Here is a 20,777-nt window from a genome sequence, read left to right as displayed (position 1 = left end):
TATTTTGAGAGAAATCAATGCAGAGCCGCTACAGCCAGCTGCCTCTCCACAGAGTCTCTCATTCTTTGGGCAGATTCTGGCTTCACAAACTTGGACTGCTGCTGGAAACTGTAACAGTTTATGCTCACCACTTTCATCCTCTAGCGTTGTTTTCACTTGTCGCACACGTTGGTTTGCACACTAAATTGTGTTGATGTCACAGCATGTGTGAGCAGTGACCAACAGGCTGAACATATCTGCAGCATATGTGTGCTACAGTAGCATGTGAAGCAGACTGTGGGACGAGAGGCTGAGTGGAGAGGCAGCTGGATGCTGGACGACCTGGTGACCCTGCTGTTAGGAAAAAGAAACAAGATGATCCATCCAGTAAATTGGTTGGCCAATCGTATTTTACGCTTGTGTGTAAACATTTTTTAAAAATTAGTCACTAATTAGTGTTCATGTGGTTTAGGAGAGGCCTGACTTAGCAGAACATCTTTGCACCCAGCACATTTGAGCTGCTCTGACTGCCATAACCGAGATGAGGGTGTGGTTGTCGAAATAAAGTAAACACGTTTTTACGAGATGTTTTCAACAGAGTGAAGTAAATGTCCTTATTTTACTGGGCTTTAAAAGAGCGGCTCGTCATCGCTTTCTTTGTGCGGGCTTCTGTTTTTTTCAGACTTCGAGGGCATCTTGTGTTTTTTTGTTGCCCCTGCAGCTTGTTGCTGCTCTCGCTCCAGCTGGTCCTGCTGAAGGAGGCACATTCCCAGACCCCCACAAAGCCCCGGGGCGTTAGGGTCACGGTAGAAGGCGGGTCGGGGGTGGATTCCCCAGGGACGGAGGGTTGGGGGTAGATTGGTGGTGACAACAAAGAGCGGAGGATGGGGGGGAGAGGGAGTGGCAGCAAACATCAACATTGACTGTCTGCACGCACAACAAACCAGTTGGCAGGAAATAAACAATGGGTTTGCACGCACTGGTGAAACCTCCATGCAAGAGTCGTTTGTTTGTTTAAAGGGTCTTGTTGTTTGATATGTTTGGGCTTTATCTATCAAGCCCACAGTCTGCAGACGTGTCACACTGCTCTGCTTCTAATGTTCAGGCTACTACGCCTCAGTGTTTCTGAGAATCTGCAGCAGAAGGATTACCAAAGACTAAACGTCTCGTTTGACATTTTTAAGCCTTGTAAAGGTAGCGGAGCAAGCTCTGAACACAGAGCTTGGTATCACCTTTCTAAGGTAAAAGCTTCTTAACCATCTCAGATTTTCTTAAAAATTCAAAACCAACACGAAGGATCGGGCGAAGAGTTAGCACCGCCTCTTCATATTCAGTTTTTACCTATACGCCGTTCCCAAATGGAAACTGGGTCTCTTCCTTTGTCTCAAACTCTCCGCTTTATGTTCTGCTTCCTCTGGTTCACCTGATCTCTCTCTCTTCTCGACCTCTTGCCCTCTTTGTATGCTTTTCTCTCTCACACTCTCTGAAGCTGAAAATTGAATCTGAACCCAACACTCGAGGGACGGGACTCTTTCAAGGTGAGACAAAGACACGAAGAGAGGGAGAGAGAGAAGAGGACAAAGTGGGTGGGTGTGGAGAAAAAAAAAAAAGAGAGTGGAGAGCTCAGCTGAAAGTTAAACAGTGATGAGGAATTTTAGTGGAATAAGAAACGACGGAGAACGCTGAAAGATCACGATATTGTCAGGAAATTAAATCACGTGCCTGGACGTGTCGTCTCTCTTTGGTGTGATAGTAAATATCTTTAAGAGAATGAACAGCATCGCTGTAAATGTACTGTTTTCTAAAGAGATAACAGTTGGAGTTTCCATTCAGGCCCACAGATGAAGAAAGTTCCAAATACAAAGGTTATCAAATCAATAAATCTAAATTAATAAATTAAAATAAATAAATATAAAAATAAATAATAAATAATAATAATAATAATAATAATAATAATAATAATAATAATAATAAATAAATTAAATTAATAAATAAATCTACCCAGAATCTAGATATGAGCCGGCGTCATACGTGTATCACAAACAGCCCACTGACAGGACTGCAGAGTGGCTAAATTTACAAAGGAAGATAAAACTATCAAGTGAAAGAAGTGTGAAAAGGTTAAATACGGAGCCCCGCAAGGGACATTGGAGAAAAAAAAATAAAGAAGAACTTTTGCAAGATCTTGCAAAATAGGCACCGCCAGCTCAATGCTGACCGGGTGGTCGAGGCACGATGTGCCCAGAGTGCGGTGTTCCCTCTGGCTCTAGTCGGCCTCGACCCCCTGGTCATCTTCGAGCAGGTGGGTAACAGATGTCTCCAAAGACTTTTGCAAATATGTGATGTCCTGATAAACCGAGCAGAAATTTGAAGTTTACACTTTCACCCAGAAAGAGTAATATTAAAACTAACTAGCTGCCGCCAATGTTGGAAACTGGAATTGGCTGGGCCGCGCGGATACACCCGAATCATCCATCAAATTCGGGGAAATGAAGGATGCATTTGAAGCAGCCTTCAAATTGAGACTTCGTCGCCTGGCTGTGAAGTCATCGGCCTTCAGATGCACCCTGCGAAGGATGCAGCCTATTTTGCGAGATCTCTCAAAACCTTTGTGAGATCTCGCAGAAGTCCCTTGCAGGGCTCCGTAGCTGAAAACAAGACCGCCGCTGCAGCCAAAAAGCACTTTATGAACCTGTATGAATTGTAAATGCTCTGCTCAGTAAATGTGAAAAAGGCAACAGGACATCGGCATCGCAGCGTTTATCATTTTTTAATTGCTTGCAGCCAATAAGATAATAGCAGAAATCAAGCAGCTTCCAGGAATCCCGATTTCTTACTGATGCTATTCAGGAGAAACAGGCGGACTTTTTATTATGTCTTAAAACCGCAGGAAATCAAACACAGGTGGAACTAAGGAGGGTGGACAGACAATAACAAAGGAGGGAAGGAAACAAAAGCAGAAAGTGAAAACACATGTGACATGCGAGAGACGTAACCTTCAAAGTAAAACACAAAAATGTGACAGGAGTGCCCCGAGTCAGTGTTAAAACCATTTCTGTTTACCCCGTCAGTGCATTAGCATACGTTTGCAAAGGCTGTTGCATAAAAATGTCTGAATTGAAACTGCTGTTCCGGTTGTGCAACGCCGCCGCTCGCTAATCCTCGAGAAGCAGACCGAAGAAAGCCGAGCTAGTGTCCTGCAGAGCGTCAGCTTGTTTTCTGTGCAGAAGGAAGTCCAGGGAAAGTGAGATGAAGAAGCGGGAAGGGTCAGAGCTCAGCGTTTCTGTTGTGAAACTCTGCGTGTCGAGTTACTGTTACTGGGAGGCCTCCGGGGGGGCGTCACTCACCGCCTGTGCACACACATATAGGAAAGCATGTGAAGGCATCAGTAAATATTTATGTCCCTGCTGCTTCTCGGGGAGTTTTTTAGCCTTAAAGTGTGAATTCACCCCTAAAAAAACAACGTCGCTGTCCAGAAACCGTGAATCTCATTGCATGTTTCTACTGAACTACACCCAGCAGACAGAGGTATCCATCTGACCATGACGAGAGGCCGAAGATTAAAGAGCTGTACTGTTGGTAGCTGCACACTTCTTTTGTTTGGCGCATGTAGACGGAAAGAAAACAGGGGTCCAGTTCAGTGAGAAGCAAATCTCAGTGCGACATGAAGGATTATTATGAAGTGTGAATAATGCAAACTCAAGCGAGTCCAAGAATAAAAATAAGAAGCAGGGAATGAACATAATGGGGTCTACTTTAATGTTCAGGAGCTCGTTTTATTTATTCAGCTTAGGTAGTCGCCCTAATCTCAGTGTTAAGATTACAAAAGCTGGCGCAAGTTTGTAGTTTGGCTGGAAGAAGAGAAATCAAAGAAGGATGAGGGAAGAGGAAAAGACGGCATCAGACAGCAGGAGGGTGAGAAATCAGGACGAAGAACAGAAAGTGTGAAAGTGATGACAAAAGTCGAGACGAAATAAAGCGCATGAAGCAGGTTCGTCTTATCGTCCTCTCGACCGCTTCCTCTTTTAGTCTCGTTTCGGTTTTATTGCCGTGAGAATGCGCCACAATCCGGTCTCGGTGCGACCTTTCCAAGTGTGTCAATTTGAATTTTTCCATCCCCGTCTTCATAAAGACTCCGGTGGTGTTCATCAGTCTCGCCAGCCCCGAGCCCTGCTCGAGGGCGCTCGGGGGGCCATTTGAGGATGATGAATGGAGAAGTGGAGCTGCGAGGTCGAGGAAAATTTTTCGAGAAGTTGTTAAAATTGCAGTAGTTTCGCCTCATTTGCTTCTGGTTCAGGTTGGGTTCAAACTGGGACACGTCACGTTTGAAAGATGGGGAAGAAATCTTCGTCGTCCTTTTAACGGGTGGAGGAAAGTTAAAAAGGATGATGTCACAATGTTTCGGTGCACATCTGATTTAAGAGGGCCTGGAGGAGCAGGCGGAGCCCAGGATGATACTGGATGTGCATGGCGCTGTATGCTAGATGCTTGCTAAGCTCTGCTGAGGAGTCCTTATTTAGATTTAGTCCAAGCAAAATGTGCCAGACTTTAAGAACTAAGAATAGCGAGCACATAGTCTTTACACCGCTGCCAGCGAATGTGATTTCATCCATTCTGGTTTATCTGGCTTTCATAGAATTAGAAATATGAACATTTGAACACAGAATAAAACCTTCCCACATGTGACATGCTGCATTATTTCAACCCTCGAGTGACTGAGCTGTTTTACGGACTAAAATAAGGTTTTGATTTTATATGGGAAAACTTTTAGTTAATGTTTCTGTTTGTGGTTATCACACTGTTTCCTTTATCTATGACAGATACATGAGATGTTAAAAAAACATCTCATGTATCTGTTTATTTTCTCACACTTTCCTGGGTCAAGCCAGTCAAGCGCATGCCTCTTTCCTCCTCTCCGGCTCCTCTGGAAGGACACCGAGGTGTTCGCAAGCCAGTCGAGAGGTGCGATCTCTCCAGCGTGTCCTCGGTCCGCCCTGTGGTCATCTGGGAGGCATGCTGGTCTCCCAATTCAGTTTGGTCCTGGGTTGATGGGCTAGCCAATGTATGATTCAAAGGACTCCTATGATGATGAGAACAAGGAGTGAGGAGTTGGGAGTTCGCCTTGTAATCGGAAGGTTGCCGGTTCGAGCCCCGGCTTGGACAGTCTCGGTCGTTGTGTCCTTGGGCGAGACACTTCACCTGTTGCCTACTGGTGGTGGTCAGAGGGCCCGGTGGCGCCAGTGTCCGGCAGCCTCGCCTCTGTCAGTGCGCCCCAGGGTGGCTGTGGCTACAATGTAGCTGCCATCACCAATGTGTGGATGTGTAAAGCGCTTTGGCGTCCTTAGGGACTAGTAAAGTGCTATATAAATACAGACCATTTACCATATCAGAAGACGGGTTTAAACGTTTGGACAGGTTGTTTGTCTCCTTCGATAGCTCAGTTGGTAGAGCGGAGGACTGTAGGTGGCAACAGCAGAGATCCTTAGGTCGCTGGTTCAAATCCGGCTCGAAGGAAGCTGTTTTATTTTCACATACACTACCAAAAAATGCACAAAGCATCCAAGGTAATCATTTTGGGTGCTCGTGTTCAATGATCTGATTGTTCTGAAGGTAGCAGAACGACTTCCAAACAGTTCGTAAACAAAGAACCTACAGAAACTCTGAGTTTGACTTATTTTACACAGATCTCGTCTTCGCTCAGGCTCCACTAAATGGCGAATGAGTTTACAGGGGCAAAAATCACAGAGCTGTAATGTGATGCGGTGCGCTTGATTTGTAATACAAGACAAACTGAGAGCTTAAGAGCAAAAATAAATGCAAAAAAGGTTTCTATTTATAATCCTTGGTCCTGAATACGCATAAAAATCTATTTTACTGCTCGAAATCCTGTAAAAAGTAGAATTTAGGATCACTTGGATGTTTTCTGGAAACACAATAAATACAGGTCACTAAGGAAACGTACACGTTCAGAGGTTTTCCTGCACAGAGGAATTTGGGACCAAAGAAAAATCACGTACGCTGTAATCATCGTGTTGGTAAAGAGTGACTGGTGGAGTCTGTGAGACAGGTTCAAGCTTTCTAAGCAGATTATTAACGTGTGGCTGATACGAGAAGTGTGAAGAGGAAGTGTCGGCTCATCCCAGACTTTCTCACATGGACGAGAAGTGAGAGCGGCATAAAGCGTGACCCGACCCTAACATGTGTGCGCCTGCTGGTCAGTCTGCAATGTTGTGTGTGTGCGTGTGTGTGTTTGAATGCAGGGAGGGGTCAGTGGTAAAGACAGAGAGGGAGAACAATAAAGACCAGATGGCCAGTTTCTTTCTCCACCTGCTTCAGGCCTCTTTGTGCTGCCTGAGCTCTGTGATATTCACACGTTTTCCTTATTTACTTTTGCTGTTGGGTCTGCCCCACACACACACACACACACACACACACACACACACACACACACACGCACACACACGCAGCGTGCATTCTCTTGGCTTCATTTAACAACTCATTATGTTGCAGTTTTCTTTTTCTTCGAAGCAGAAATCCAGGAATCGGCTACACCCAAAACACGCTTCGCTTGATTTCGAACGTGAGCGACAAGCGAAAGCAGCCGAGCGCCGCGTGCTGATCCGACTCTGACAGATGGATGATTTGGGAGAGGTGTGGTACTATAAGAGCGAGGAGAGGGACCGCGGCTGTGAAGCTTTCCCCATACGACATGCTCGTTCCTACAGCTGTAACTGCTTTAATCAGACCCTTTTATGGAGGACACCCAGCATACCTACAGTAAACACACGAGTACACAAACACCCACGCCCAGTTTCTCCTGACTGACTGAGAAAACCAGTATGAAGGGAGGGCCTGAAATTCATATTTGAGAAACAGGGAGAATTCCTCCCTCACATGCATCCCACGGGAGGATTTTCCAGCCTGCTGTGTTATTGGGGTTTTCCGGTTTGTAAGTGTGCTTGGCACTACTGGTAGCATGAGACGGTGCCTGCAGGTCATTCACGGGTTATCACCAGTGACCTCCCAGACCTCAGAGGGGTAACGTAACAAGAATGGCCCGTGGCTGTAGTCCCTTCCGAGCAGATTCCTCGTCAGCTGATGTAGATTTACATTTTTAGCCGGAGGTCCACGTCTGCCTTGTACTTCTCTGCTGTCTGTATTTGCTGAAACAGGAGACGAAGCTCGCTGAGACAGCACGTCAGGTGCTGTCCAGGTCAGATGTCAGTCCACCTGTCCAGCTGTTTGGTTAAATTTACTGCATTATAAGTGCTCAGTTTGCAGGAGCTGCTGAAAGCACTGATTCCTCTGCACAGGCTCTGTAGGGAGGAGACAGTCTGTGTTTTGTTTATGAAGTTGCAGATATAAAATGTTGTGCCAGCTCTAAAATTCTGCCCTTACAACAATCCCCATTCTCTCCGCTCACGTTACCTTTCTTTATTGAATATACAATATTCTCATTTTCTCATGTAAAATATGCTAAACACGACCTCTATGAATGGAGCTGATTAGCTTCACATTTATGCAACCTAACTTGAAGCCAAAGCTGGCGACCTGCCTCGATTATGTCAGAGTTTTGGAAAGGCTTTGCCAGAAGAACTGGGCTGGACTGGTTCTGGATCAGTCATGTCATGGCTGATGTCCAGTCAGTTTAGTCATGTACTGCACAATTATTTTATATGTTACGCCCTGATTAAGAGACTGGCTGATGTTTCCACAGATACTAGCTTACTGTTATTTGTGTATGTGACAGCCTGTAAACAAGTCCATAAGGTTCCAGCTGAGCGATTTCACTGTCGCCATCGGGGTGTTTTAAAACTGGAAGTGTGGAGTGGATCTGAGAGGCTGAAGAACAGCTCATTGGCTAATGACTACCGGTTAATGAGCGTTGTCCTCCTTTGTGACTCGTAAAAAGGCCAAAATTAACTTAATTAAAAACTAAAAAAGACTAACTGAGCTCAGAGCTGAGGGCCTTTTGTCCACTGAAAAACATTATGGTTTCCTGCTGGCCATTAAATATAAAGTGCTTAGTTTTTCCGATCTGGAAGCTACGTCCATCTTTTGTAATGCGACTAAAGTCTAACCTTAGTGGTTCACTGGCCACCGACTGGATGTTGATGAGTTATAGAACTAGTTTATTTTTAGTTGTCATGCAGCTGTCGAAGTAAAATAAGTCCTGGAAAGGTCAGATGTTCTCAAGCTTAGTGAATATTTACAAACCTATTAACTATTTTTGCGCATCCACGGCAACCTTGACTTACCAGGTGGATGTTTGCATCAGTTGGATTGAACAACTTATCTTTAACCTGCCAGCTTCCCAGTAACAATAACAGTAATAATGGATTGCATTTATATAGCGCTTTTCTAGATACTCAGAGCACTTTAAAATTGCACTATTCATTCACTCTCACATTCACACACTGGTGGAGGCAGCTACAGTTGTAGCTAGGGCTGCCACAAACGATTATTTTGATAGTCGACTAGTCACTGATTATTTTTGCGATTACTCAACTAATCAGATCATCATCCATTGGACGTAAAACATACAGCTTATTGCACCAGCAGCATCTGCTCTTATATAACTATCATTAGCTTACAGCTTTAAGTGTTTAAGGTATGTGCTAACTAAAAATAAAGACAAGATGAGAGTTTATTAAATTTTAATGAAATTTGCAGATTATTTCAGTGAAGTTTAATGGACTCCTTGCTGTCTAAAATATAACAGTACACCGGAGTATATTCTAGAGCATCTCACACTTCTGATAATCAGCTGTCTGCTTGACGTTTATTCAGCTGTGTAAAAACTATAACTTTAATCTCAGCCAAACCGATTTAATCAGGAACAAATAAAATACTAAAAAAAAGCCAAACAATAACATTTTTAAGTTATCTAAGTGACTTATATATCATGTTTAACCTGAGTAGCGAGATTAGCAGGAGTCCGGTGTTCACACGGCTCTAGTGAGCCTAGCCCCCGGCTAGCTATCGAGCTAGTGGCTAACAGACGTCTCCGAAAACGTCGGAGCGCTTTTGAAAATATGTGGTGTCTTGATAAAATGAGCAGATATTTGAGGTTTACACAGCTACATTCTCGCCTGAAAACATGTTAAACGTTTATTTTGTGACCCAGAAAGAATAATAAGAGCAATATTAAAACTAACTAGCTGCCGCCATTGTTGTAAACTGAGCTGGGCCGCGCTATGAATTCTGGGACACAGCTTCTTCTTCTGCGGGGTTTAACGGCAGCTGGCATCCTTGTACATGCAGTGCTGCCATCTTCTGTTTCAGTCCGTTATTACACTCTTAAATCCTACTACTTATTCCTGCGTCTTTTGTAATCTTACAAAGCTTCAAACGACGCGTCGACTATTAAATCAGTCGTCGACGATTTTGATAGTCGATGTAATCGTGACTAGTCGACTAATCGTGGCAGCCCTAGTTGTAGCCACAGCTGCCCTGGGGCAGACTGACAGAAGCGAGGCTGCCATATCCAGTACAAAGTCCATCCAATGCTGGAAGTGGAGTGCACAATGTTTTCACCGTAAGAAGTAGCTACACAAATCATTTGATACTGTCTGTATTTGGAACCTTATTAAAAGAAAATTTATAACAATGTGTCCCGAGACTGTAACATGTGCTGTAGGTTTTAACTTGGCTGTTGCTAGTTTACTGTTAGCTGTTGGTACACAGTTCTTCTTTTAAACCTTTTTAAGTAATAATCGCTGTAAATGCGTAATTAATATTCCTGTTTTCTATGAATATTGGATATGAAGATGCTCCCAGATCGGACGAGACTCGGACGTCAGGAAACATTTAGTGCAAAAAAGGGCTCATGTGACTTTTGCAGTTATCTGGAAATGAGCTGTCAAGGCCGTGTGATATGCAGAAAAAGATCGGTATGCACACGGAAACCTTTCAGATGTTGATACTGTGTTCAGAAACAAAGGGCAGCTCGTCTTCTCTGTGATAAGACCTTGGCCTGCTGAGTGGGAGTCCAGCACAGATTAAGCTGTAACTACACACAAAGTACACAGATGCAGTACAGCGAATCCTTTTCCCACAATGCCTCCTCCTCCTGCTTTCGTGTACAGAGTGTGGTGTTCTGTGTAGGTATGCACTAATCCAATATTTTGATCAGAAATCAGATTTGAATCAGGTTTGAGCATCAGTGACAACGAGCCCTGATCTGTCCTGTGTTTGCTTTGAGTGCATTAGCGGCGGGGGATCTAATGGCGGTAGCTATGTCTGTACTTGCTAAAGTGTTCGTATTATATGTGTTTTTGGTGTTTTCTGGGTTTGACACAGCTCTAACCACAAAGGAACGGCTGCTTGAGCGTTTTGCAGGTTCTTCTCACCAGAAAACACCAACAAGTCGTGACTGAACTTTAAATTCTCGCTCTCATCTTGGTCGAGGTCATATCTCACATTAAGACCTTTTTGGATCTCTCTGCCTCTAAATTTAGGAAATGTCTGGCCAGATTTCACATTTTGCTGTCACGGTGGGACAGACAGCCCTTCTCCTCAGACAGACAGACAGCGGCGAGGGTCGGCCTCAGTCTGCCGTTTGTCTCAGGCTGAATGAACTTGTTCTCTTTGCAGTTCGAAAGAGAGAAATTACGTTTCTCATGGTAATCAGCAGGTCAAGTGCTCCCTGCTGTGCTGTCCATTCAACAGAGTGTGAAGGAGGAGGAGGAGGAGGGGAAGCACCGTTTCTCGTCTCCCACACACTGAGGATGTTCTTGTGAACTTCTGCACATCTCCAGGCACAACGCAGAGTTTGATATCTCAGTTCGATCATTCGCTCTGTCTCTGTTTCTTCACCTCCTTTGGTGTTTTTTTAGGTTTGTGTGCTTATGCCTCTGCCAGTATAACCTCTTTATAACAGCCTCTCACACATATGCCCTCCTGCTCTTGCCCTGGCTTTGACTGAATAGCTCGTTCCCCTGGAGACGGTGGTAGTTTCTGGTTGGTTGGCTTAGGGAGCCTCCTGCCATCCCTCGGCCCCACGGGGGGATAGAGAAACACTGTTCTGAGTATTTCTTGTGGTATTTAAAAAAATCTTTTGACTGTTTAGCAGACTGTTAGTTAGACTGAAAGTGAAAACACAACAATACGAGCATGTGACTGTCAGAAGAGGACTCTCCCGTCCCCTTTGTGGAGCTGTTGTGGTGGAAACTCATCGAAGTATTTTAATGAAAATCATGCATGCAGCTCGAGAGGCTGCATCATGTTGCCATCAGTTGTTGCCCTTTTCAGTTCCTCTCAGCGTCTCTGCTCTTTCTGCAGGCACGCTGCCTATTAATGGGAAATTAGATTATTATTCATTTAGGGGTGGCCGATCAGGCCACAAGATCATATCTCTCGGGGTGGAATCGGGATATATCTAAATCAATCCGCCCACAGATTTAGTTCAGCTCATGTGATCAGACTCGAGGCAAATTTCTCTGCTTTCTCTTTTCACTTTATTGGAGTTTTCATGACTTTCTTTGTTGGGTTTTGGGTCTGCTGTGCTGTTCTGTTTACAACAACAGTTACTCCTCCGAGATGTGCAGAGTCTCCTAAGTGTTTTACAACCATCTGTGCTGACCGTTAGTTCGTGTGAGGTTGAAAAGTTAGGGCAGTTCATTAAAATTCAGATTTTCTACGATGTAAATACCTTCCGATTTTTAACTCAGGCAAATATGAAATATATTAAAGCTTATTTATTGCCAGTAGTTGTTGAGATTGACTAAATCATATAATTGTGTTTGTGTTACTTGTGTTAGAAACTCCGCCCCTATTAGTCGCCCACCATGAAACACCAGCACAGGAGCAGCACGGCCAGAAGTGAAGCAAAGAGGCTCTGTTGGCTTTGAGGGTTTTGGTTTTTTACATTTTTGCAAAGATCCATCCATCCATCTTCATCCGCTTTATCCGGGGCCGGGTCGCGGGGGCAGCAGCCTAAGCAGAGAAGCCCAGACCTCCCTCTCCCCAGCCACCTCCTCCAGCTCATCCGGGGGAACACCAAGGCGTTCCCAGGCCAGCCGAGAGATATAATCTCTCCAGCGTGTCCTGGGTCTGCCCCGGGGCCTCCTCCCGGTGGGACATGCCTGGAACACCTCACCCAGGAGGCGCCCAGGGGGCATCCTTACCAGATGCCCAAACCACCTCAGCTGGCTCCTTTCGATGTGAATCCGTGAATCGCAACCTTATCGTGGTGGAGGGGTTTGTGTGTCCCAGGGATCCCAGGGGCTATGTTGTCTGGGGGCTTTTGCCCCCTGGTAGGGTCTCCCATGGCAAATTGGTCCTGGGTGAGGGACCAGACAAAGAGCGATTCAGAAGACCCCTATGAAAAAAACACAGAGGGAACAGTTTACCCTGCCCGGGATAGGGTTACCGGGGCCCCGCCCTGGAGCCAGGCCCGGGGAGGGTGCCCGAGGGCGAGCGTCTGGTGGCCGGGCCTTAGTCCATGGGGCCCGGCCGGGCACAGCCCGAAGAGGAGACATGGGCCCATCCTCCCGCAGGCCCACCACCCGCAGGAGGCGCCATAGGGGTCGGGTGCATTGTGTGCCGGGTGGCGGCCAGGAGCGGAGGCCCTGGCGGACTGACCCCCGGCTGCCAAGACTGGCAAAGACATTTATAAAAATCTAATATTTCATATGTACGGAGCCCCGCAGGGGACATGGGAGAAAAAAAAATTAAGACGGACTTTTGCGAGATCTTGCAAAACAAACTCGGGATCTCGCAAAAGTTTTGCAAGATCTCGCTTTCACATCGTGCCTCGACCTCCCAGTCGGCTTCGAGCCAGCGTCCGAAGAATGCGGCTAAAACGTTTGCGAGATCTCGCAAAAGTTTTGCGAGATCCCGAGTTTGTTTTGCGAGATCTCGCAAAAGTCCGTCTTAATTTTAGTTTTGCAAGATCTCGCAAAACTAACTCGGGATCTCGCAAAAGTTTTGCAAGATCTCGCTTTCCTGGCACATCATGCCTCGACCTCCCAGTCGGCTTTGAGCCAGCGTCCGAAGAATGCGGCTAAAATGTTTGCGAGATCTCGCAAAATTTTTGTGAGATCCCGAGTTTGTTTTGCGAGATCTCGCAAAAGTTTTGCAAGGTCCCGAGTTTGTTTTGCGAGATCTCGCAAAAGTTTTGCGAGATCCCGAGTTTGTTTTGCGAGATCTCGCAAAAGTCCGTCTTAATTTTTTTTTCTCCCATGTCCCCTGCGGGGCTCTGTACATATGAACTTAGTAACCTCATCCATTTATTTTTCTCTCACGTATCCGAGCCTTTCTCACCCACAGACACGTTTTTGTTTTCTGTCTTTTTACATTTACGAGCTTGCGTACATGTTCTCATTCATTTCAATTGACCTCCTAAATGTGATGTTAATTGACGAGGTGAGGTTCAACATGCCACCCACGCCGATTACCAGTCATGACTCACCTGTCAGTGGAGCCAGAATCCAGGAAAAGGTCACCAACATGTAGCCACACACCTGATATTTAGACTGTATTGATATTTTAACCCAGACCACCATACTCCAGTTCTTCTGGTGGGTCACCAAGGTTTTCCTGCTCCAGCTGAGAGACATCATTAAACCAATCAGCGCACCCCCTAAAATATAAATAGTTCCCTACACCAAGACCAAAAGTTCATCATAGAACTTGATAAATAAAAATATTAGCCACCCCACTTCAGCTTTCATGCATTACAGGGTCGCATTTCAGTTCTGTTTGGCAGTGTTTATAGTATAAAACACTATGACGTGTCCTTATTCTGGGATTATACTGACCACATACCCAGCATTCAATTGGAAATTACTTACAATAACTGACATAAAATAACGGAACACTGACAGCTGAGTAATGAAATATATAAAGGCCTACTTGTAACAATTTTGTCTAGAAAACCTCAATAAAGTTTGTTTGTGCTGGCCTGTGCTCTCTGACTTCAATTTCTATCATCACATTCATCCGTCGTCGAATCCCAAAGCTATATTAATGTTCTCCAGTGTCTCATGATTAGTCACAACATTTAAACTACTTGTACATGAGGGCATTAATCCGGCGTGTCCTGGTCTGCCCTCACTCGGACATGCCTCGCCTAGGAGGCCTGAGATCTGTGATCTCATAATTCCTCTAGCTTTGTTTTGCCTTTGGTTGCTTCTTTACTCACAAGTGATCATCACAGCACAGATTTGACCTGATCCAAAGGGATTTGCATCTCCTGGATCGAACGGAGGTTCTTATGTGGACATTTAAACTCTGCGTCTCTGCGTGGCATCTTTACTTAGCTGTCAGGACAAAGAGGCTGAAATTGACCCAGAGTTTTGTTTGTGTCTTTTAGGAACCATCCGTCCGGTACGGAGGAGTTTTTATGATCCAGCCTCAGCCCCGGGTCAAGGTTGGCAGTGGGAGTGGGAAAACGACGCAGGCACATGGACGCCGTATGACATGGAGGTGGCCATCGCCATCGAGAGCGCCCACAGTCGTCAGCAGCCCTGCCTCGACCTGACGCCGCTCGGCTTCTGCTACCTCATTGATTTTCAGAACATGACGCAGGTTTGTTCGTGTGCACCCTGAACCTTTCTTGCAGGATGCGATCTTTATTTCCTTATTTCTGAAAATTCATTTTTCCGTCTTCCTGCAGGTGAACAGACAGAGCCAGAGGTGTCGGAGGATCCAGCGGCGTGCTGACGTGGCTTACCCCATAGTGTCCGGTCCGCTCCCTCTACCTAAAGGAGGAGGTGTGGGCGCGAGCGGAGGCCTGACTGGGGCCTTGCTGGGCGTTGGGGTGTCAGGAGCCAGCATGGGGGTCGGAAGCTCTGTCTACCCTAATGGAGGATTGCCAGTCACAGCACTAGGCCAGCCTTGTTCTTGCCAGCAGTGCATGCTGGTCCTCAGCGTGAAGGCCAATACAGGAGGAGGAGGAGGGATACAGACTCTGGGAAGACGATCTTTAACCATGCAGCGACCCAAGAACTCAGCGCCACCCCCTTCTAAATCGCTTAGTCCATCGAAATCAGCCACCCTGGGACGGGGACAGCAGCAGAACGCCAACTCCAGCTACTTTCAGACGCTGCCGCACGGCCTCGCCATCTCCAAGAACACCGCCTCCCAGAGGGTGAACGCCCAGCTCTTTGCTCAGTCTCTCGCCGCCCTCACCGCCGGCGCCTCCTCCATGGGGATCTCCGTGTCTTCCAGCAGGCCGCCTCCGCCGTCGCTCCCGCCACCTCAGCCCCCCACATCCAACCCGACCCCTCCATCCGTTCCGCCCAAGCATTCCTCATCTTCAGCCAGCGACTCGGTGCCAACCGCCACCCTGATCACCCCTGCCAGCAGCGTAACCACGCCTCCTTCTCCTGTGCCAACTCCATCACCGGTGGTGATGAAGCCGCAGCGGTCAGCATCGTCCGCAGCGACAGTGTGCCACGCGCCTTTACCGCAGCGATCAAGCTTAGCCGGCCTGAGCAGACCGGCGTTGCAGAGGATTGCCATGGCTCAGTCCAGAGCGCTCATAGCTTCGGGGTGAGTGAATGAAACACACGCAGACGGTTTGTTTTGAACTTTAGCATTTTGTTTGTGTGGAGCCAGAAGTGACCAAAATTGTACAAGAGGGTGGAACATCAAATCATGGCTCTAGTATCCAGGTGAAGAGTTCAAATCACTCATCGGACAGCTGATGAGGGAAGAAACTATCCAAAGACACCAACATGTGTTTTGGAGCAGGTGGGCAGACTGCAGCAAACTAAAACAGGGACAAAGAGTTTGTTTGTGTGCACCACATTCATAGAGCTGAGAGGCATTTAGCATGTGAAGGTCGTCTTTATTTCATTTGAATACACAACAGAAGGCTGATTTGGCGTTATATTATAGTCTTCTGACTCTCATGCACCTTTATTTCTGTCCAAGTGACCTTTAAACCTGCTGTTAAGTGTTATTAGGGTGGCTTTGTTGTCTGAAAATACTTTTTCTGGTGGATCTGTATTTTTAAAATGGCCAACAATCACCTTCAGCCAGTTTCAGAAGTTTTGCAGCCTTAATTGCAGCAGCTTATTTGTAATAGTTTTCATCCTATTCAACAAAAATCTGCATAGCTTGTGGCCTTGTGGTGAACTGCAGTTTTCTCAGGTAGACAGTGACATGAAAACCAGCTATAGGAAATAATCTCCAACAAAAAAAAGAGGCTTTAAAAATGTGCAGGGTGTCTTCTGAACATGTGTGGATAGAGGAAAGGGGATAAAAACGCTGTGCAGTCCTACTTAAAGAGAGAAACCTGCTGTGAACATGTTTATTTGTGCTATAAAGTTGGACTTTTTAACAGTCTGTGGGGAGGAACTACAGCTTTTCAAGCCGAACCATTAAAATTAGCAGCAGTAAGCATAGCTTAGCTCCCTAAAACTGCTCTTTCCTGCTGTTTCTCAAGTCAAATTTGGGCTACAGCTGTTCTGTTCGTCTCAGCAGACTGGCTCAGTATCTCTTTTATTCGATGTTAACTGCATGTAGTTACACAGGATCAGTATGTGTTTACATTTTAAACAGAGTCTGTCTGCATCTCATACTCGTGAATTTCCCACATTGCACAGTCTTAATGCTGTCAAATATGTACAGACATGCACAACGAAGGGCTCTCGTTGACAGTTTGCACTCTTGCATGTTCAAACATGCACTAACGTTGTTACAGATATGCACGCCTGAGTAAGAGCTGCTAAATATTTGCACACACACACACACACACACTCTGTTTGTAATGAGTCGTGTGAGACTCTGAGTGGCTCTTTTCAGAGGTGGGATTCAGAGCTGTCTCTCTGTTAATAGTTTAGTTTCGGTATCTTAAATTTGTTTGCTCAAAAGGGCCTAACTATTTTCCCTCCAGCAGTGGCTGACTTATAAACAGGAAGCGGTGAAAAAGAATGAGATTCGGTGTCTGGGACGTGCCTGGTGGCTTTCTTAGAAGTCTGAAAATCATATTTTTGATGGGGTTAAAGCGACAGATACTATTTAGTTTGGATTCTAGTAAAAACATAGACAATGTCGAAGATTGATGTAGCTTCCAGATCTGTAAAGTGACAGAGGTGCCTTAACTCTGCATTCCTTTGAAAGGCCACCAGGGGGCGATCCTTGCGGTCACAGAAAGACTTCAGTCCTGTAGAAGTCTGTGGTACGGTGTACATTTTAGGACATCGTCAGGTCTCAAGAAAAAAGTTGTCAGGTATCAGACAAAAAATTGTCAGGTCTCAGTTGTCAGGAAAAAAGTTGTCAGGTATCAGACAAAAAATTGTCAGGTCTCAGTTGTCAGGAAAAAAGTTGTCAGGTATCAGACAAAAAATTGTCAGGTCTCAGTTGTCAGGAAAAAAGTTGTCAGGTATCAGACAAAAAATTCTCAGGTCTCAGTTGTCAGGAAAAAAGTTGTCAGGTATCAGACAAAAAATTCTCAGGTCTCAGTTGTCAGGAAAAAAGTTGTCAGGTATCAGACAAAAAATTGTCAGGTCTCAGTTATCAGGAAAAAAGTTGTCAGGTATCAGACAAAAAATTGTCAGGTCTCAGTTGTCAGGAAAAAAGTTGTCAGGTATCAGACAAAAAAATGTCAGGTCTCAGTTGTCAGGAAAAAAGTTGTCAGGTATCAGACAAAAAATTGTCAGGTCTCAGTTGTCAGGAAAAAAGTTGTCAGGTATCAGACAAAAAATTGTCAGGTCTCAGTTGTCAGGTATCAGACAAAAATTGTCAGGTCTCAGTTGTCAGGAAAAAAGTTGTCAGGTATCAGACAAAAATTGTCAGGTCTCAGTTGTCAGGAAAAAAGTTGTCAGGTATCAGACAAAAAATTGTCAGGTCTCAGTTGTCAGGAAAAAAGTTGTCAGGTATCAGACAAAAAATTGTCAGGTCTCAGTTGTCAGGAAAAAAGTTGTCAGGTATCAGACAAAAAATTGGCAGGTCTCAGTTGTCAGGAAAAAAGTTGTCAGGTATCAGACAAAAATTGTCAGGTCTCAGTTGTCAGGAAAAAAGTTGTCAGGTATCAGACAAAAAATTGTCAGGTCTCAGTTGTCAGGAAAAAAGTTGTCAGGTATCAGACAAAAAATTGTCAGGTCTCAGTTGTCAGGAAAAAAGTTGTCAGGTATCAGACAAAAAATTGTCAGGTCTCAGTTGTCAGGAAAAAAGTTGTCAGGTATCAGACAAAAAAATTGTCAGGTCTCAGTTGTCAGGAAAAAAGTTGTCAGGTATCAGACAAAAAATTGTCAGGTCTCAGTTGTCAGGAAAAAAGTTGTCAGGTATCAGACAAAAAATTGTCAGGTCTCAGTTGTCAGGAAAAAAGTTGTCTGGTATCAGAACACAAGGTACCAGGTGGGACATGACAACACCGCCACCTGCAAGAAGATTTAACTCTCTGTCTGGTACCTTGTGTTCTGATACCTGACAACTTTTTGAGAACTGAGACCTGACATTTTTTGTCTGATACCTGACAACTTTTTTCCTGACAACTGAGACCTGACAATTTTTTTGTCTGATACCTGACAACTTTTTTCTTGAGACCTGACGATGTCCTAAAATGTACACCGTACTGTGGGAAACCGGGCCTCATCTTCCTCCCTTTGTGACCTCAGTAGAGACTTTCCTGATGTTTTCTGGCCTCAGGTGTTAGTTTCAGGTCATACTGAATTAAACACAAAGATCATTTCGTAAATTATGGTCCTTATCGAGTAGCATTTACACAGGAGGCAATTTCCTCATCACATATCGCTTTGTTGCTGGCGGTGATTCCAGGTAACCTAGGCAACCCTATACTTGATTTACTTTAGTGTCATATGTCAGTTAACAGAATCATCTGCTGTCATTGGTTGGCATTTTCATGGCTCACCTTCAAATAGAGAAATGTTTAATGCAGGACCCGCCCACTACATTTCACTAACCGGTTATTACGCCTGTCGTTGCTGCATGTCCATGGTCTCTGCTGCTGGTCACATCCTGTATGGATGCCCTTTTAGAGTCTCGAATGTGTGTGTGGTTTCATATCCAGTTTTCAAAACACCCTTCATAACGAGACTTGGCTAACGCTTTGGGGTCTGTGGTAAAACATGAGTAAAATCTATATTTCCACACTAGAAATAGTCGTTTAGAATACTCGTTTATCTTATTTGAATATCCAACAAAGCCCTCGCAAGTGATCCATGCTGCATAAATGCATGTGCATGTTGCGCTGATGGTGCATGCAAGATCACAGTTTCAGAAAATGTAATAAAGAAGTATAATTAGAGTTTTAGACCCAACAGTAAAATAAAATACAAATAAACCAACCACCCTCACCAAATGAATTCTGGGGTCCTTGAAATTTGAAGTTAATAGTAATGGCAGATACATATAAAAAGATAAATGCTGGTAAAAAGTAAAATCAAGACCAGACTGGAGATCTAAAAGGTTAACCCGACCTTGGAACTGTTTGCTTGCATTCCTGTAAACTGTGTGTCCGAGTCAAATAAATAAAATTCAGCCGAGCGTTGTGCATGTCGTCCATCTGTGAGGCGGCATCTGGAGAGCAGAGGAGAGGACGGACGAGGGAGCGAGGAGGCCGTGGGTCAGCGGCCAAAAACAAATAAATAAATAAATACGTAACAGCTTCATGGTCGCCGAAAAGGTCTGAGGACAGAGGAAACTAAGCAAACGCAGCAAAGAAAATCCAGAGAGCCTTGTTTACACTGACGCTCAAACCACTGCTGGATTCATTCTGAGGCTCTTTTTTTCTCTGAGAGAGGAAACTGAGTGTTCACACAGCTGAAGGTCAGTCATCACTAAAGTCTGTTTCATGCAAGAGAGCCAATGAAGACGCATTTAAAGCTCAAAGATGTCACGGTGATATTTTGAGAGGTTAACTCGTGCAACTGCAAGAAAAGCCAGCAAGTGCTGACCGTTAACTTCAGACAAATTCCTCCTCTTTCATTTTCCTGAACTTCAGACTGCCACGGCTCACTTTCCTTTAGGTTTTCATGATTTCATTTTTATCTTCTGATGCTTTACCAACTGTACTTGATTCACCTTTGCTTTACCTATTCACTTCTTTTCAGCTGTTGGGCCTGAAAAAAGAACATGGTAAATAAGTCTGTTTTAAATCTCGTAACCTTGTGTTAAACTTAATTACCAAACCATCATTTAAGATTACAGAAAAAGAAAAAACCTGATGTTATAACCAATCCCAGAAGGTTTATCCCGCCTACAGAAATATCTGATTGGTTTTATAGCACAAGTAAAAGCCAATTAGCCGATTATGGTGAGTTAAGGCAGCGTCAGCAGTATCGGCTACCTGTAGCTTCAGGATGTGAAAAGTGATGCCGACATGGGAACGACTTACACTTGCACTATTCACCCTGCAGGGGGCGACTCGTCAGGCTGCTATAAGATCCCTGTTGTCTATTAAAAAAGGAGAATACTACTCATTAAATAAATAAAATGCTCAAATGTGGTGGATATTTAATAAATCACGATCACGTTTGAGTCAAAACGACCCGGGTTTAAATTCCCATGCAGAGGGCCGACTGAGTCCACCTCCAGTAGTTGCAGAAGCAGCGTTTTTGGGAAACGTGTCGCTCTTTCACCCACGTAGACTGATTTCAGTCAGTTTACAGTTACAATCAGTCTTCAGTACTGCAGCAGAGAAAAACTAAACCACAACTTTCCATGGTGTCACTCAGCAGTGACTAAAGCTTGAAACCAGTAGTTGTGTCACTCCTTTCTCAGGAAAAAGCCTTCCCCTGCACAGGAAGTGGTGTGTTTTCAGATCAACAAACAGGAATCTTACAGACTTTAAAACTGAAATCAGGCTCAGACAGTTTGAGATGTAG

At 44.9% G+C, this 20,777-nt stretch overlaps 1 protein-coding gene and 1 non-coding gene across 3 annotated transcripts in view; both read left to right on the top strand.

Moving 5' to 3' along the window:
• The window catches only part of LOC102798272 (E3 ubiquitin-protein ligase DTX4-like), a 48,077-nt gene that overhangs the window by 11,271 nt on the left and 16,029 nt on the right, over positions 1-20,777 (top strand). For both annotated transcript variants that reach the window (XM_087842201.1, XM_087842202.1), the window contains exons 3-4: positions 14,297-14,511; positions 14,600-15,477. In XM_087842201.1, the coding sequence (XP_087698327.1) occupies positions 14,297-14,511; positions 14,600-15,477 (1,093 nt within the window). The remainder of the gene's footprint in view (positions 1-14,296; positions 14,512-14,599; positions 15,478-20,777) is intronic.
• Positions 5,406-5,493, top strand: trnay-gua (transfer RNA tyrosine (anticodon GUA)). Its single transcript is given in 2 exon segments — positions 5,406-5,442; positions 5,458-5,493. It is a non-coding gene; the product is annotated as a tRNA-Tyr (tRNA).

The sequence above is a fragment of the Neolamprologus brichardi genome, chromosome 6, assembly GCF_056152115.1.
Source record: "Neolamprologus brichardi isolate AB-2024 chromosome 6, ASM5615211v1, whole genome shotgun sequence".
Classification (NCBI taxonomy): domain Eukaryota; kingdom Metazoa; phylum Chordata; class Actinopteri; order Cichliformes; family Cichlidae; genus Neolamprologus; species Neolamprologus brichardi.
The sequence above is the reverse complement of the archived record's forward strand: the minus strand, read 5'-3'. Positions and strand labels throughout refer to the sequence as shown.